At 34.6% G+C, this 19,067-nt stretch overlaps 2 protein-coding genes across 4 annotated transcripts; both read left to right on the forward strand.

Annotated features, from left to right (window-relative positions):
• The first annotated feature begins 6,914 nt into the window (after window positions 1-6,914).
• Window positions 6,915-8,466, forward strand: LOC109171061 (60S ribosomal protein L31). Of its 2 annotated transcripts, none has more exons than XM_019320188.1 (3): window positions 6,915-7,025; window positions 7,121-7,216; window positions 8,061-8,466. In XM_019320188.1, the coding sequence occupies exons 2-3, from the start codon at window positions 7,134-7,136 to the stop codon at window positions 8,341-8,343; spliced, it is 366 nt and encodes a 121-aa protein (XP_019175733.1). In that variant the 5' UTR covers window positions 6,915-7,025; window positions 7,121-7,133; the 3' UTR covers window positions 8,344-8,466. The 2 variants fall into 2 exon arrangements, with proteins under 2 accessions (XP_019175733.1, XP_019175734.1); XM_019320189.1 differs by having other exon boundaries at window positions 6,947-7,025; window positions 7,110-7,216.
• A 6,968-nt stretch (window positions 8,467-15,434) lies between these two features.
• LOC109171062 (60S ribosomal protein L31-like) lies at window positions 15,435-17,113 on the forward strand. 2 transcript variants are annotated; one of them, XR_002052526.1, is made up of 4 exons: window positions 15,435-15,532; window positions 15,621-15,716; window positions 16,582-16,973; window positions 17,018-17,113. XR_002052526.1 is itself a non-coding variant. In XM_019320190.1 (3 exons), the coding sequence occupies exons 2-3, from the start codon at window positions 15,634-15,636 to the stop codon at window positions 16,862-16,864; spliced, it is 366 nt and encodes a 121-aa protein (XP_019175735.1). In that variant the 5' UTR covers window positions 15,435-15,532; window positions 15,621-15,633; the 3' UTR covers window positions 16,865-17,032. The 2 variants fall into 2 exon arrangements, 1 of the variants encoding a protein (XP_019175735.1); XM_019320190.1 differs by having other exon boundaries at window positions 16,582-17,032.
• Window positions 17,114-19,067: the final 1,954 nt, after the last annotated feature.

Consider the following 19,067-nt stretch of genomic DNA (forward strand, 5'->3'; position numbering starts at 1 on the left):
GATCGTGTTAACAGTATGTACTTATGAATTTTATGATTTTTAGATATAGGATGAGAATTATGTGTCAGATTATGAATTTTCCTTTACCAGTTTATGAACTTTCATTTACCAGTTTATGAACTTTCCTTTACCAGTTTATGAATTTTCCTCTATGTGATTATGAATTTACAGTATGTTCTTATGAATTTTATGTCTCAGATTATGAATCTTCCTTTATCTGATTATGAATTTTCCTTTATGTGATTATGAATTTTCCTATATGTGATTATGAATTTAGAGTATGTGCTTATGAATTTTATGCTATTAAGATTTTATGAGAATTATGTCTCAGATTATGAATTTTCCTTTATTTGATTATGAATGTTACTTTATGTGATTATGAATTTTCCTTGTTGTCATTATGAATGTTATTTTAATGTTATGTAATAATGAATTTCAGTTATAGCTAACACGTATACATTCATAATCTCATAAAAGAAAGTTCATAATTGCATAATAGAAAATTCATAATATGGTAGTTGAAAATTCATAAACTCTACATGATCCACATGTAATCTGAATTAAGAGCAATAGATTGTATATTCATAGGTGCAAAATATCTGTGCACATTACAAAATGAGAGATTCACAATCTAGGGTACCAACAGTCAAGATTTGCTTCATGTTCACAACATATTCAAACACCAAAAAGCGGTATAGTTTCATTTCTTTTTTGAAAGATCCTTGGCTGCCTTCATAACTCGCAATCTTTCAGTGTTCCTACCCCATGTGATAATGTTTGATGCGTATTTAGCTCTAAGCTCCCAAATGAAGTCAGCCTTCAAAAAAAAAAAAAAAAGATGTTAAAAAACAAAAAAAAAAAAAACAAATCTAAGTTGAAATTAATATATCTTATACTCTTACATTTACATGGGTGCCTATCTTAAATCCACTGTCCCAATCTTGAACATTCCCCTTGTAGGACTCCATGTGTCGCATGACATATATGCCACAATCAATGACATTGTCAAGCTCCTTCCAAGGAATGGCCAAGTATGATACAGGAAGGTTTTGTATTTTACGGAGTAGGGGGGATTTTTCTGCAGTCAAGTACTCTTTCAAAGCATTCATCTGGACAAAAATGAAATTAGTGTGATAATGATTCACATGAAATGTATAACAAACGTTTGAAAGGTCAAGTTTAAGGTTAAGTTACCAGTAGATTTGGGCAATCTTCATACTTGTCAGCTTCAGTAACACCCTTAGGCAACATCTTGTTGTCAATGATTTCAACACTTTTTGAGATGGTGTTGATGCAGACAACAAAGTAGTGTTCGTGTCGAAGCACGGGGAAAAATAGCTAACATCAAAAGAAGAAGTAGTTAGAATAGAGAAGAAATATGTAATTAATGAATAAATGTTGAAGGTGGGTAATTATAAATTACCAAATCAGCATCATTGACATCAAGATTTTCAAATTTTGAAATCTCATACTGTAATCGCTCATTGAAATTATCCTTCCGCTTTTGAAGCGGAAGATTCTTCATCCACTGTTCAGATGGGTCGAGTTGAAGCTAAGGGGAAAAAAATACGTATCAATGATAAGTTGTGCAATATGTAATGGCAGTCATACGTAATTCATGATATCATAACATAAAATCCATAATATTACAAAGAAAATACATAACAACAAAACAGAAAATTCATAATATCAAAGTTGTAATTTCATAACTCACAATAGAAAATTCATAATGCCATATGGGAAAATTCATAATCTCACATTAGAAAGTTCATAATATCAAAAATGTAACTTCATAAACTCACAATAGAAAATTCATAATATGATATGAGAAAATTCATAATCACACACAGAAAATACTTAAAATCCATAATATTACAAAGAAAATACATAACCACAGAACAGAAAATTCATAATATCAAAGTTGTAATTTCATAACTCACAAATAGAAAATTCATAATGCCATATGGGAAAATTCATAATCTCACACAGAAAATACATAATCTCACATCAGAAAGTTCATAATATCAAAAATGTATCTTTATAAACTCACAATAGAAAATTCATAATCACAAACAGAAAATACATATTTACATGACATAAAATACAGAATGGTTTAACATGAAATTCAGAAGTGAGCAGAGTAAAAATTGTTGTTATTAACTTACATGTACCAACGTGCTAAAATAGATGCACTTTGGCTTCCCCAACGCCCGTTTTGTGTTGAGGAGTGTAAGCTTCAACGCCCATACATCTATGAATGTGTTAAAAATTTCACCGCTGCGGAGGGTGTGGAAATCTCCTCTTGTCATTGAGAAATCATCAAAGATAAACAGAGTTTCACTACATGAACAAAAAATTTTGATAAATAGGTAAATAAATTAACATATGGTTATAAATGTGAAATATTCATGAAAATAAAAAGTTTTCTAAATGGTTAGAGTCAAACATACTCCACTGGATGATCCGTAGAAGCATCCATGAAGGCGTAGTTTGATACGGCCCTCTCGGTCACACTGGCATTATGGTCAAATGGCACATTCTTTGTCCAAAAAGGTGACCTCAAGTTTAACGGGATGTTTTTGTATTTCCGGACTGGTCTCTTTCGCTTGGTGACATCCTCGACATCAGATTCACTGTCCAGAAATGCACTGTAAACACACGAAGCTAGTTAATATCATCATAGTTGCACAATTTCAGGTCAGAAAGTTCATAACTGCAGTACAGAAAATTCATAAATACAGAACAGAAAATACATAATTGCATATCAGAAAGTTCATAATATCAAAACTGTAATTTAATACTCATAATAGAAAACTCATAATCTCATATGTGAAAATTAATAATATTTCAGAAGAAAAGTCATAATATAATATCAGAAAGTTCATAACACAATTTCATATTCTAATTAGTTTACCTATCAATATCGTCGAGGGTAGCAGGTAGTGTAGCAGCAGGCGTAGAAGTATTAGCAGCATCAGGGACATCTCTGGCAAATGGAACCTTGATCAATGGAGTTATTTCTCGTCTTTCAGAACTTGATGTAGCAGGGGTAGCAGTATATGTTTCAGAAGATGAAGCAGTAGGGGTAGCAGCAGTGGTAGGAACATGTGTAGGAGCAGGGAAAGCAGCAGGGGAAGAAACAGCCGTAGCACCATGCGTAGCAGCAGGGGTTGTAGCAGGGATAGCGGTAGGAGTAGTAGAGAGTGTAGCAGCATCAGCAGCACCAGGAGTGTCTTTCACAATGTTCTCAACAAGGGCATCCAATTCATCGTCATCCATTGCACTTTGCTCACGTGGTTCATCAACCAATGGTGCCGGGGTATAAGAAATCCCTAAATCAAATGAGGGAGGGTCAATCTCCATTTGCCGATTGGTCTTTTGGAAGGCTTCAACCAAGGCATCAACAGCCTTTGTGAAAGACTCTTGGCCAAAGAAGATGTCGTCAAGTTGAGAGGAGGTTGGAGATGGTGGTCTTTCTATCGTGCTTGCAACGCCAATCATGGTGGAAATCCCAGAAAATGCAGCCTTCATAACATCCACTGGGGCGTTTTGTTTGCCAACTTCAGCCATAGCCTCACCGAATTCCAAGACATCAGCAGCAAGGCGTTGTAGAACCCGTGTGACCCTATCAACACTAGATGGCGGCACAGAGATGGTTGGGACTGGTTGGGCGGAAGTAGAAGCGATACAATCAGCAGTAGGCTTTGCAATACGAGGGATAACTTTCCCTTTACCATATCCGCCCGACCTTTTCTCAGCGGAAACCCTTTGCCGTGCAAGTTTATTTGTCCATGCAGTAATGCTTGGATATGTTCTTTGAACGCTCATTCCTTTGAATTGGACCCGATCAAAGTAGAATAGCTACAATGTTGAAGAAAAAGGTAAAATAAAAAAGTTATAATCACAAAATTCATAATTACACTACAGAAAATTCATAATATCATAATAGAAAATTCATAATCCATATGAACATTATATTCAACTATCGTATTATGGATTTTATGTTATGCAATTATGAACTTTCTATTATGAGATTCATTATTGCATAATATTAAAAGAACATTCATAATGACAACAAGGAAAATTCATAATTACATAAAGGAACATTCATAATCAAATAAAGGAAAATTCATAACCTGACAAATACAATTCTCACAAAATCTAAATAGCATAAAATTCATAAGTACATACTGTAAATTCATAATCACATACAGGAAAATTCATAAGCACATAAAGGAAAATTCATAAGCACATAAAGGAAAATTCATAATATGACACATATAATTCTCATAAAATCTAAACAGCATAAGATTCATAAGTACATACTCTAAATTCATAATCACATAGAGGAAGATGCATAATGACATAAAAGGAAAATTCATAATCATATAGAGGAAAATTCTTAATCACATAGAGAAAAATTCATAATCACATAGAAGAAAATTCATAATCTAACACATATAATTTACAATCTGAATATCATAAGATTCATAAGTGGAGCTAGACCTTACCAATATGAATGTCATTGGTCCAGTAAAGAAGCTATTACTTTTCTTCCTGTACTGCTCGATGGACTTGATCAGAGAGTTGTAGGTGTAGCCACACCAGTTGTACTCCTTTATCTCATCAACATTAATCAAGGAGTTGAGGATTCTGTTGTTGCAGTAGCGTGTCTGAAATCCCCTCATCATGCACGAAACAGTCAAGACCATGAAGTCTCTCTTAAAGTCATCTCCAGAATCTCCCCTTTGAACTATGACATCTCCCATCTGGGTAGTGATTGGGGAACCAAGCTTAATATTCCACCTTTCCCTCCAGCTTTTCAAGAGAGACCTGTATTCCGGTGTCCCCTGTTCATCATATTTTGGGGCCTCAACAACCTTCTTTTCTCCTCTTGGAATGCCAAGAGTGTACTCAACGTCTTCTTCATCAACTGTGAGCTTGTCGTTCTCCAACTTGAAATGTGTTTGGAAAACCTCAAAGTTGGCTATCAAATACTGGACTAATTGTGACTCATTTGCACACAATTGAAGGTCCAACAGGGCTCCAAAACCAATATCACGGACAGATTGTTTTTGTTCTGGCAGTAGTTGTTGTACAAGCCTAAACATGGTCTTTGGTCCCATCCGTGTGCTGAAGTAGGGAGTAGAACTCCCTTCTACACAATCACCTCCAATGGCTGTTTTGCCCCTATGTCTGTCATTTATCTGCTTTTTGATCTCTTTTCTTTAATAACTTCTTGCTCGAGCAGGTCATCAGACTGCTGCTGGGATGGTTGAGCAGCCTGTGAGTCAAGTACAGCCCTTGTTGTTCGTTTTCTCTTGTTTTTTGTTGTAGGTTTGACTGCAGTGTTTTGTTCAGCTGTCGTCTGTGAGGGTTGTGATGGTTCTGCAGCTTGAGAGCTCAAGACTGCCTTTGTTTGTGAGCGTGTTCTCCTTCGTTGAGCAGTGTCCATTGCTTTTATTAAAAACGTTAGAAAGCAAGTAACTCATATACAACATATAATATAGATTGATGGAAAATATATTCCTTATTTCAGTAGAGGGGGGATGGGGAGTGCCGAATAAATCCAGCCATGCTCTACCGAAAAGAATATATTGTCCATCAAAATAACAGTTACACATAATTGATAATATAGTAACATAAAATTCATAATATCACAAAGAAAATTCATAATATCATAACAGAAAATTCATAACCTTAGAACAGAAAGTTCATAACTACAATACAGAACAGAAAATTCACAACTCACATTGTAGAATTCATAATCTCATATGAGAAAATCCATAATTCCATATTGTCCATCAATAACAGTCACATATAATTCATAGTATAGTAACATACAATTCATAATATCCCACAAAGAAAATTCATAACCTCAGAACAGAAAATTCATAACCCCAGAACAGAAAGTTCATAACTGCAACACAGAAAATTCATAACTACAGAACATAAAATTCACAACTCACAATACAGAATTCATACTCTCCTACGAGAAAATTCATAATCTCTAACAGAAAATACATAACCACATATAAGAAAGTTCATAACAGCAAAACCGTAATTTCATAGGCACAATAGAAAATTCATAATCTCACACCGAAAATACATATTTGCATGACATAAAATACATATTTGCATGACATAAAATACATATTTGCATGACATAAAATACATATTTGCATGACATAAAATACATAAGTGAATAAACGTTATGGACATTCAAAGCTTGCATAGAAAGTGAATAAACAGCAGTAAAAACCATATACGAATCAATTCATAATGGTTAATCTACACATATATAATGCTACAGATATACATTCATAAGCTCATAACATTACATTCAAAACCCCATTTTAAAATTTCAAAATATGTACACGGAATACAAAAACCCTAAATCATAAACACACCATATACAAAATACCTGTAAGACAAGTGAATCAACGTTGAGAATGAGCGATGGAGAGGCTGTTTCCTTTGATAGCTATGGGAGAACGCGAAGTTTTGTTCGAGAGATGCGAGAATGAGAAATGCGAGAACGAGAAATGCGAGAGCAGAGAGGAATGGCTGTGGAGCAGAGTGTTTGAGAGTGATCGAAGGAAATGGCTGTGGAAGACGAAGTGAGAGAAGAGAGCTCGAGAGTGGAGTTCAGAGAGCAGAGTGATGGACGTTGCGTGGAGAGGAAGTGAAATGGTGTAGTGGGAACTGCAAACGCTATTGGCGCGTTTAATTTAAAAAAAAAAAAAATATGAGTGGTGGGAGTTAACGGTGCCACTTACGGGCACCGTTAGTCCCACTCACTCAAAACGGCGTCGTATGGAACCGTGTTCACCAACCATGGTGAACACGGTTCCATGGCATAACAACTGACAATTCATTGGTGTACCCGTTGGGCCTAATGTGATGCTGGATTTTATATTAGGGTTTTTATTTTCGTCTCCGAAGTCTTCTTTTTCTGAGTCTCTTTATTCAACCATCGCTCCTACGCGCCTCCATCTCTACCTAGCTCCGAAGTCCGAACCCTAGTAAGCAAGCGCTCTCTTTCTCTCTCTCTCGCTATCTGTTTACCTTTTGTAGCTTTGTAACAAATCTGTGTTTGATTCTGTGAGTTCGAATGCAGGTAGAGATTGAAAATGTCGGAGAAGGCTAAAGCCAGGAAGGAGGAGGTGGTTACCAGGGAGTACACCATCAACCTCCACAAGCGCCTCCACGGATGGTAAACTTTCTATTCCAGAAATCACCTCTATATCACTCTTTCAATCATGCGTATTTGTATCGCTGCTTATACGTTATATTTATGGTGATGAAAATGTAGTTCTTAAATCCAGTTTGCTCTTCTAAAAAAAAAATCCAGTTTGCTCAGATTTTATGCAGTATCAGCTTCGTCACTTTAAACTCAGATTTATGCAGTATCAGCTTCATCACTTTAACTGCTACTTCTAGGCAGTTGCGCTATTTTCTGTGTTTGATCTGATGGCTTTTGATGTATATATTCATTTGATTTGCAGGCTTTTGAAATTTCTTAAATGGGAAGGATATTGTTTAATACGTAGTACCAAATCTTGAGCTAACTGATTTCTTGAGTCTAGTTCAATTATGTATTTATGTACTTGACAGTGGATACTTTGCAGGCTTCTGGTCTTAAATACCCAAAATAAGTTTTGTATACTGATGACTAGGAAAACATCTAGTTTAGGTAACAGTGCAATGTTCCTTGGCTTAAAGTTCTTAGTTCTCTTTTATCATTAGGTTTAGCAAATTGTTTGATTACATTACTTCTGATGTAATTGAGCTTATTTGAGCTGGAATGTAGATATTCAAAAATGCATTTCCTAAAATGAAACTAGTAAGCAATTACTCCATGATGTTTATATTTTTATGTTTGCTAGTTTCCCTGTAGTTCTTGTACTCAGTTTCTCTGTTTATTTTTTTGTTTTGGTTACTAAGATGGTATACTAATTGCTAGTTTAGTTGTACTCTTATCACATCTGATATGTTTTTTGTTAAACTAGTAGTTGTCCATTGTTGTCTATGTGATACAAATTTCTTATTGATGGCAGCACATTCAAGAAGAAGGCACCTAACGCCATCAAGGAGATCAGGAAATTTGCACAGAAAGCCATGGGTACAACTGATGTGAGAGTGGATGTGAAGCTGAACAAGCATATCTGGAGCAGAGGAATCCGTAGCGTCCCAAGGCGTGTTAGAGTTCGCATTGCTCGTAAGAGGAATGACGATGAGGATGCAAAGGAGGAGCTCTATTCTCTTGTTACAGTTGCTGAGATCCCACCCGAAGGATTGAAGGGCCTTGGTACATCGATCATCGATGATGATGATGAGTAGGTTGTTATTAATTATTATTGGAGAGGAATGGAAATGATAGAGAACTTTTTTGTTGTTCTACATTCTAAATATCTTGTTGCATTGTTTTCACACACTAGACTACAGCATCCTTTTTCGTATTTATTTGTCTCCACAGTTTTAAAGCTTTTGCCAGAGTTTGTGCTCGATCGTTCTTGTAGTTTATTATTCTCTCAGGGGAAACGGTAACAAGTCAATTAGACTTTTGAATTTCTAAAAGTAGTAATTAAATATGTTATCTTTTGTCCATCTAGGTCTAAGAATTGGTTAAATTTTGGTAAATGTTAGCAACTAGGGGTGTCAAGTTGGTTGAAACTAGCAGAAGGTTGGCTTGTAACTGCCCTACAATGGGGCAATCCTTATATCATGCACTAGAGTTTATAATGCATTGCAAACCTTTGCATGTTTATGTGTCTTATATTGTGCGTTATTACCTTAAGAATATGAATTTTGTATCTCGTTGTTTCGATTTAGGATCTATAATGCTATGTGGATCTTGATCCATGATATAAATGTGGTTTAGGTTGCAAAAGAGATAGCTTGTGAAAATGCGGGAGGCTTGGTAGGTGTAAAAATTTGACGAATGTGATGAGATGCTTTAGGCCATATTTATTGGAGCGTTATGTTGTGCATCCGATGGTGCACACGGATGCAAAAACGACGTCGTTTTGATGTCAACTTAAAAAATAAAAATTCAAACTTCATAACTATAAATCCAGAACTTCATTCATAATTTCATAACTACACATTCATAACTTCAAAATTATACATTCAGAATTGCATAACTATACATCTATAACTTCATAACTATAAATTTAGAATTGCATAACTACACCATGCATAATTACACATCCATAACTTCATAACTATAAATTCAGAATTGCATAATTACACATCCATAACTTCATAACTATAAATCCAGAATTGCATAACTACACATCCATAATTTTATAACTAAAAATCCAGAATGAATGAACTAAAAATATTGGATGAATGAACAACATAATGCTGTTGCTAGGAATCGAAACTGATTTTTATTTTTATTTTTCTTAAAGTGGGGTGCGCGTTTTAGTCAAAACGACGTCGTTTTTGCATCCGTATACACCATGCATAGTGCACACGGATGCAAAACATAATTTGCCATATTTACTACCCATGTACTAGTTTTCAAGTGGGCTAAAGGAGTTTTTTGGGTTGTAAATTAATATGGTTTTTTTTTTTTTCCTACATAGCCCATGATATATAGTATATTAATTTTACATTTACGATGTGTTTGGAAACCTCGGAGAAATCATTTTTTGAGTTTCCAGTGTTTAGATGTGTTTGAAAAATCAAGTCAATGGAAATCTATGCCTGGAAAATCATTTTTCGTTGACTTTGGAAAACATGCTTGTTTTGGAGGAAAATGATTTCTCCTTTCGATAAGTCATTTTCCAACTTTTACATCAACATCATACTACCAACACTATCACCACCATACAACCACCACTCCCGTTGCCACCCCCACCACCACCATACCACCGCCACCACCACCATACCACCGCCACCACACCACCACCACCAGTTATTATTATTATTATTATTATTATTATTATTATTATTATTATTGTTATTATTGTTATTATTATTACTATTATTATTATTATTATTATTATTATTATTATTATTATTATTATATAACAAATAACACCACAACCACTACACCGCCACCACCACATTACCATCACTACTAAACCATTTTTTATTATTATTATTATTATTATTATTATTATTATTATTATTATTATTATTATTATTATTATTATTATTATTATCATCGTTGTTGTTGTTGTTTTGAATTATAAGACTTCGGTTAGTTATTTTGGTATCTTATTAGTTATTTTTTATTATATTTAAAATTATTATATTATTATTATATATTATAACACGACACAAATTTCCTTTTAACCATACAGCCGTTGTGTCTGTGCTTCTTAAAAGGTTTCCAGCCTGCGCGTTGACGTTGCGATTATTTTTCAACAGTTAAAAGAGTTATTATAGCAACAGTCAACCTTTAGCGTTATGTCACCTTATGTCATACCCGATCTATCCAAGATCACTGCACTTGATGGAAAAAACTACAGAAGGTGGGCTCAAAGAATGCGTATCCTCTTCGAACAACTAAAGTTGGTTTACATGCTGTATTCAGTTGCACCTGAACCTACTCCAGCAGTGTTCCCTCTTCTTGGTGCTAGAAAAGCTAGCCATGAACCTGATTACACTCCGAGTGAAGAATCGAGAGAAAACAGCCTTGAAATAGATTACATTCCTGGTCAAGAACTGGGTGTAACTCTGATGCAGTTTAGAAATGACAATGCGACAGCCAGAGGATACCTTTTGTCACAAATGAATGACAAGTTGTTTGACATTTATGTCAAACAAGACTCGGCAAAAGTCATTTGGGAATCACTGTCAGAAAAGTACGGTGCCAATGATATTGTAAATCAAAGTGTCAGAAATGTCTATAATAAAAGGAGTGGAAAAGTCAAGAAGTTCAAAAGAATATGTTTTGTGTGCGGAAAGCAAGGACACCGAGCATACTAGTGCTACCATCGCAAGGGAAAAACTAGTAGAAGTCAACCTGACAGAGCAAGATGAGTATTGCATCTCTTTAAATAAGTAGTTATTTGAGTAACTCTAATTTGCTCTAGTTCTAAGGGCTCGCATGAAGTATGATTGTCTTAGTACTGAATACTAGTTGAGTTGTCTAGATTTTGATTACTTAGTAGTACTTATATATTTCTTTAGTATGTTGAATACTAATGACATTGATCGAAATAATTTTGTGCATGGATATTGCTCAAATTTTTTACTAAAAAATTATTTGTATAAAAATAAGAGCATATATCAAAGACTTCAATTGTAATTTAATGAGAACATGGAAAAGTCATCATTTCTTGAACACTCTGTCTAGGAAGATGGTTTTTAAGTAAACTTCGGTTTCACCACTCGACCTGGGAGTACTTAAGAAGTAAGGTGTTGATCATGCAGGCTAGTTAGAGCGCCACTTGATCTCCACCTGAAATGATGTTGACTTTCATATATTGTTAAACAATTAAAGCCTTGCAATAGAAATTGTTGAAGTACTGCAATAGTAATATTGATCTGCATCATATGAATGCTTTATATGAGTCTCAATCTCCTAAAGTGAAGGAAAAGTTGTGCAGGTGACAACTTTGAGTGTTAAAATTATACTTGTTGAATTCACATTGTTGAGAGATATTTCCTAATAAATGTGAACATATTCTTTACGTATGAGATTAATTTCTTGTAAGAATATGATGTGAAATTTGTGATTATGTTGTTCAACTTGAAGTAGCATGTGGACAACATTATCTCTATGTCTTACTGACAATGAGCATTTGTATATATATTCTTTAAATTCTTGGTTTAGTCATCTTGAAAGAATTATAATTCCTGTTTAAAGGGTAATTATGATGGGTTGAGATAACCAAGTTTGTTGAAATATATTCAACTATAGAGTAAGTATCAAGCAAAGTGCGAAGCTACTATAATGCTCCACAAAGCAAATTGGCAAAACTCAGTCTACAAAGGAACTAATGTTGGGCACCAAAGATCAATATGGGTAAGAGATCAAATACTTTTGAGGAAAATATTTGTAAGTGTTGCATTGTGTGGGTAATTAAGTCCTTATATTTTCACCAAAAGTTTCTCTGTGGTATTGAGAATAATGATGAAAGAGAATGTTTCATGTTAAGCATGAAAATCTCAAGGGATTATTTACGAGTAAACAAAGTACTCGTCAAAGTGCATGTAAGTTTGATCAAGAGAATCAATTTACTTGAAGGCTAATTATGAGGATTAGTCGTTGAATCATTGGAAGGACTTAAAGTCCAAGTGGTAATGAATTCGTGGTGGATCCCACTTTTGTGGTCAAATGAAGCCATGAAAAGAATTATAAAGTAGTACACTAGTTGGTCATTCCTACAATGTGTGTACTTGTGAGGCTGAGCTACAGCTCTTAATGAATTCAAAACTCTGTGAGAAGGGTGATTTTGTTGAGACAAACCTAATGAATTCACTGCATAATGACTTGAGTACAAAAGTGCTCTTAGTGACTTATACTCAATTGGGGTGGTCTATTTTGAGGTAAACCTAACGAGATCTCTGACTTATGGAAAAAGGGTTAACTGCCTCTTATGAAACAATTTGGGGTATCCCAAGAAGTTGAGTGGCTAAGAAATATGTTGATAAACGTGCAATTGTGGGGGTGTCCAACACCTTCACTACATATACATTGTGATTCACAAACTGTCGTTTGCATTGCCAAAGACAGTGTCGTCTATGATAGAAAGAAAAGACTTACAACTAATTTATGTCTTTACTACTATATAAGCCTTTAGAGGTGGTCTATACTGAGATAGACTTAATAGAGCTAAAGTCTATATTGAGATGGACTTGACAAGACGTAAATATCTATAATGCGATAAGACTTGTCAGAGTTAAAAGTCTATGTTGAGATAGACTTTGACAAGGTTGAGGTTTATATTAAGATAGACATAACAGACTTGAATACTAAGACTATTCAAAAGAAGTCAAAGAGTTTGACTTTCCTAGAACTTGCTTCATAGAGTTCGTGTGTGCATTAGAGTTCAAAGTTTATCTAACCGGTGAGTTCAAGATTCATATCACACTCGGGAAGAAAATTACTCAATGTCATTATGTGTCAGTTCAAGTTCTCAAACACTGACATTAAGATCAACTCGTTGTATTGCTCAGACACTACATTTCTAGCCTTTTACTTTGAACGTGTGGGGGATTGTTGGGAAAAAACGTTCAAACGTGAAAGTCATCATCCCTTGTCCTAATTTTGTGGGTTCACATGCTTCTCATCCATACAATTCATGTGAACATGGGAATGAAAGAAAACAAAGTCAAGAGTTAAATCTTCCTATATTTGTGTGAGTGTGTGGTCATGCTTAGAGCTCCATCAGTATAAATATAGTATACTTCTCTGTTGATGAATGCACTCAAAAATGAAGTTTTCTTTTTTGACTTTCTTCATTTCGTACATACCATCTAGTCTGAGCATGTATATAGTCAGGTTCGCTACGTAGTTGCTAGTGCAAGCTATCCGTATTAAGTCTGTGTAGCTTGTCGAAAGCGTGTCAGGGTTCTAATTGCACCGTTACCGGACAAATAACGCTTTTAAGGTAGTGTTATTATAACACGGTACAAATTTCCTTTCAACATACACCTGTTGTGTCCGTGCTTCTTAAAAGGTTTCTAGCTCGCGCGTTGACGTTGCGATTATTTTCCAACAATAAATGCTATTCAATGCAGCCCTTTCCTCTGTCTACCTCCATCGCAAAGCTGTCGACGCCGACGGTGGTGCTCGACCAAAACGTGAAGTCATAAAGGCAGCTAGAAAAACAATCCAACAGATCCGATCTCATAAAAAAATTTAAAATAAAAGTAAAAATAAAAAAGAATTATTAAAAAATGAGACACATGTCGGTCCAAGAAACACTAACCGGCTAAATAGATTGATTTAAGATTCAATTGAAAATTTTAAGTTATTTAAGAGGTTTGAATGAAAGGGGCAGGCTCTCATGCGAATGGCCGCCTCAGAGAGAAATAAGAACCATTTAGCGTCGTCTACATGTTCAGATCAATGAATCAGATGTAATTTAAAAAAAAAAACGATGCGGTGACATTTTCGTAAATAACTCAAACTTTGGTGCATGTAAATATGTTTTAAGTGCAAGTAGCCGGTGTACCTTTGCAAGTAAAAAGTGCATGTAAAATCACTTACAAGTGCATGTAATTTTACCTTGTTAACATTTATGCACGTAGGTGCAACTACTTATAAGTATAGGTGCACCTAGCTATATCGTTAGATGCATTTAGTTTTGATGCTCAATGTAAATTTTACTTGCACTTGTAATACATTTTACCGGCACTTGTAATACATTTTACATGCACTGAGGTGCACTATATGAAACTGTTACTTACACTTGTAATACATTTTACTTGCACTTTGATGTTCAGTTATTTACGAAAATGCCACTGTATTTTTTATTTTATTTTAAATTCAGTCTTTTCATCCTTTAGATATGGACACGTGGATGGCGCTGAATGATTCTCGTTTCTCTCATGGGCAGACAGTTCGCACCTGAACGCAACCCTTGAATGAAACTATTTTTTTTTTTATTTTATTTAAAGCGACTCAATCGCACTATCCGTTTGGCTTTGGGGTCAATTTGACCATTTTTTTCTAATAATAATAATAATAATAATAATAATAATAATAATAATAATAATAATAATAATAATAATAATTGGATCCATTAATGAGCAATCGTTATATCCTACACCACGGCGCACATAGCACTGTGCGCCGCGCGCCTCCCAAAACGACGTTGTTTTGGGGTCGTGTTGGGAGGCGCGGTAGGAAGTTGCTGGGATTATGTGTATTTGTTCACAACATTATGTGTATTTGTTCACAACGTTATGTGTATTGGTTTATACAGTTATGTGTATTTTTTATACAATTATGTACATTCTTTTTATACAATTATGTACATCCAAATCAAAAAATTTGTGTGTATTATGTTAAGAGTTGATGTGTATTATGTTAAAAGTTTATGTTTATTAAGTATTATGTTAGATTATGTGTATTATCTTTTAAAAAGAGTATGTATATTTTGTTATATAATTATGTACATTCATGTATACAATTGTGTGTATTCAAGTATAACATTATGTACATTCTTGAACAGCGGGTTTTTTTTTTAAAGCAAAAAAACTACTGCCATTCACTAGGGCGAAAAATTTCCAAAAAAAAAAAAATTAAAACGACGTCGTTTTGCATCTGGGCGCATAGTGCAACGCGCGCCGTGGTGTAGGATATAAATTGCCATCCGTTTGACTTTGGGGTCAATTTGACCATTTTTTTCTAATAATAATAATAATAATAATTGGATCCATTAATGAGCAAATCTGAGTTAGATTATTAGTGTACCCATTGGGCCATTTGAGCCCAAATGTGATGCTGGATTTATATTAGGGTTTTTATTTTCGTCTCCGAAGTCTTCTCTTTCTTTTTCTGCGTCTCTTTACTCTACCATCCCTCCTACGCACCTCCATCTCTCCCTAGCTCCGTACCCTAGTAAGCAAGCGATCTATGTCTCTTCTCTGTGTTTACCTTTTGTAGCTTTATAACAGATCTGAGTTTGATTCTGTGAGTTCGAATGCAGGTAGAGATTGGAAATGTCGGAGAAGGCTAAAGCCAGAAAGGAGGAGGTGGTTACCAGGGAGTACACCATCAACCTCCACAAGCGCCTCCACGGATGGTAAACTTTCTATCCCAGAAATCACCTCTATATCACTCTTTTAATCATGCGTATTTGTATCGCTGCTTATACGTTATATTTATGGTGATGAAAATGTAGTCCTTAAATCCAGTTCGCTCAGATTGTATGCAGTATCAGCTTCATCACTTTAACGGCTACTTCTAGGCGGTTGCGCTATTTTCTGTGTTTGATCTGATGGCTTTAGATATATATATATATATATATATATATATATATATATATATATATATATATATATATATATATATATATATATATATATATATATATATATATATATATTTGATTTGCTGGATTTTGAAATTTCTTAAGTGGGAAGGAGATTGTTTAATACGTAGTACCAAGTCTTGAGCTGACTGATTTCTTGAGTCTAGTTTAATTATGTACTTGACAGTGGATACTTTGCAGGCTTTTAGTCTTAATTCTTAAATACCCAAAATAAGTTTTGTATACTGATGACTAGGAAAACATGTTGTTTAGGTAACAGTGCAATCCGTGGCTTAAAGTCGACTTAGTGATTCTCTTTTATCATTAGGTTTATCAAATTGTTTGATTACATTACTGCTGATGTAATTGAACTTATTTGAGCTGGAATGTAGATGTTCAAAAATGCATTTCTTAAAATGAAACTAGTAACCAATTACTCCATGATGTTTATATTTTTATGTTTGCTAGTTTCCCTGCACTTTTTCTTGTACTCAGTTTCTCTGTTTTTCGTTTTGGTACTAAGGTGGTGTACTAATTGCTAGTTTAGTTGTATTCTGTATCACATCTGTTATGATTTTTGTTAAACTAGTAGTTGTCCATTATCGTCTATGTGATACAAATTTCTTATTGATGGCAGCACATTCAAGAAGAAGGCACCTAACGCCATCAAGGAGATCAGGAAATTTGCACAGAAAGCCATGGGTACAACTGATGTGAGAGTGGATGTGAAGCTGAACAAGCATATCTGGAGCAGAGGAATCCGTAGTGTCCCAAGGCGTGTAAGAGTTCGCATTGCTCGTAAGAGGAATGACGATGAGGATGCAAAGGAGGAGCTCTATTCTCTTGTTACAGTTGCTGAGATCCCACCCGAAGGATTGAAGGGCCTTGGTACAGCGATCATCGATGATGATGATGAGTAGGTTGTTATTAATTGAGAGGAATGGAAATGATACAGAACTTTTTTGTTGTTCTACAGTCTAAATATCTTTTTGCATTGTTTTCAGACACTAGACTCCAGCATCCTTTTTCGTTTTTATTTGTCTCCACAATTTTAAAAGATCTCGGTTGCTTAGGGTGTTTTTGTTAAAGCTTTTGCCAGAGTTTGTGCTCAATCGTTCTTGTAGTTTAGTATTCTCTCTTGGGAAAAGGGTAACAAGTCAATTAGTTCTAAAAGTAGTAACTAAATATATTTATCTTTTGATTTTTGTGCGTCTAGGTCTAAAAATTGGTTAATTTTTGGTAAATGTTGGTAACTAGGGTCGAAACTTGCAGGTTGGCATTTATGGCAAATTATGGTCCACACAATGTTATGTGGACCATAACAAAAAGTACATTTTTTATATACTAAATGTACATTATTTTTGTATTGAATGTACATTATACAATATAATGTACACTTAGTACAAAAATAATATACATCCACTGAATACAATGTACATTATTTTTGTATTAAATATACATTACTTTTGTATTGAATGTACATTATTTTACAGTAGACAAAATATGGTCCACAACTTGTGTAGACCATGGTCCATACAATAATGATTGGGTAATGTACCTGCCCTACAATGGGCAATCTTTATATTGTTGATCAGAGTTCACAATGTATTGTGGACTTTTGCATGTGTGTCTTATGTTGTGAGTTTTTGTGTTTTATGTTTTATAAAATTTTGTATCTTAAGAGTATGAGTTACATACTACCTATGAATATGAATTTTGTATCTTGTCGTTTCGATTCAGGATCCATAGTATTATGCATATTAGGGTTGTGCAGAATTTGAAAAATTGCCTGACTCGAAATCCGACTAAGCGTTGCATTCATTTGGCTGAATTCTAAATGAGTTATCCGACCCGTTGTTTTCGAGAAGCTGGGTAATGACAGTCGGGTTGGGGGCATTAAATACCCCCTAAACACGTCCTATACGACGTCGTTTAGGTTTAGTATATATATGGAAGTCCTATTCTCATTTTGCACAGTCACCCTCTTTTCAAATTATTCTCTCGTTCTCTCTTCTGCCCTTCAACCCCTTCTCTCTGATCTTTTGATTCTTATCTGAGTTCTCTGCGCTAGCCCCTGAATCAGTTATTGTGAGAGTGATACGTGACCTGTAGACTGTGGTGACATGTGGATTGCAGCTTGCTGGCTAGGAATCGAAGCCCTTTTGTTCTCTAGGGAGGGATGATTTTGGCGAAACGAAGTAATTGCTAAAACCCTAATATTATAGTTTTACTTTTTCGTTATTCTGTGATAGTGTGATATATTGATATTGATATATTAATTGTCTTAGTTGTATCTTTAGTGTTTTTCTGAAAAATGAAAATATACAATCTAGGGGTTTTTATGATATACTGGAAGTTTTAGTTTGCATGTCCACTGACTGTGAATATGTGATTTTGAGAAATTTCCAGTTTGCATATTCCTGATTTGGTGGAACTGTGGAAGCCCTTGTTTGTGATTTGTGAAATAATGAAATAGTGAAAGCATATGTGCATGTTTATGGTTATGGATATATGTCTCTTAAAGGTTTAAAGGCTTAATAAATTGCCATTGATTTGATGGAAACCCTAGCCCCTAATTATGTTATTGTGATTTGTGAAATCCATATAAATGATGAGCATTTTAAACTTTAAAGTGGATGTTTGACTGAAATCTGAATGCCTGATTATGGACTTCAAAGTAATGTGCAACTGTCCATGTTTATCAGTTTATGGATATATATCCCTTAAAGGCTTAAAGCTTAAATAGCTTAAATTGCCCTTGATTTTCTAGAAGCCCTAGCCCCTAAGTGTGAAATCCATATAAATGTTGAGCTTTATAAAGTAGATGTTTGCTACTTTGCTTCAATGCCTGATTATGGATTTCTTTGTATTTTGTAATGTGCAAGTTTATGGATATATGACCTTTAATTTTTAGAATCTACATACATGATGAAATGTGCAATTAACTGAAATATGTTTATGAATGATGAAAGGATTAATATTTGATACACCGCCAGTGTATAGATGCTATACACTGGCGGTGAATGAGGAGATGACACATCATTAAAGAATAAAATCAATGTTAATTGGGTCCTTTTTTTGCAAAATATCCAAGACTTGTATTCTTTTAGGAAACTCTTTTAT

Source organism: Ipomoea nil, unplaced genomic scaffold (assembly GCF_001879475.1).
Source record: "Ipomoea nil cultivar Tokyo-kokei standard unplaced genomic scaffold, Asagao_1.1 scaffold3394, whole genome shotgun sequence".
Lineage (NCBI taxonomy): Eukaryota > Viridiplantae > Streptophyta > Magnoliopsida > Solanales > Convolvulaceae > Ipomoea > Ipomoea nil.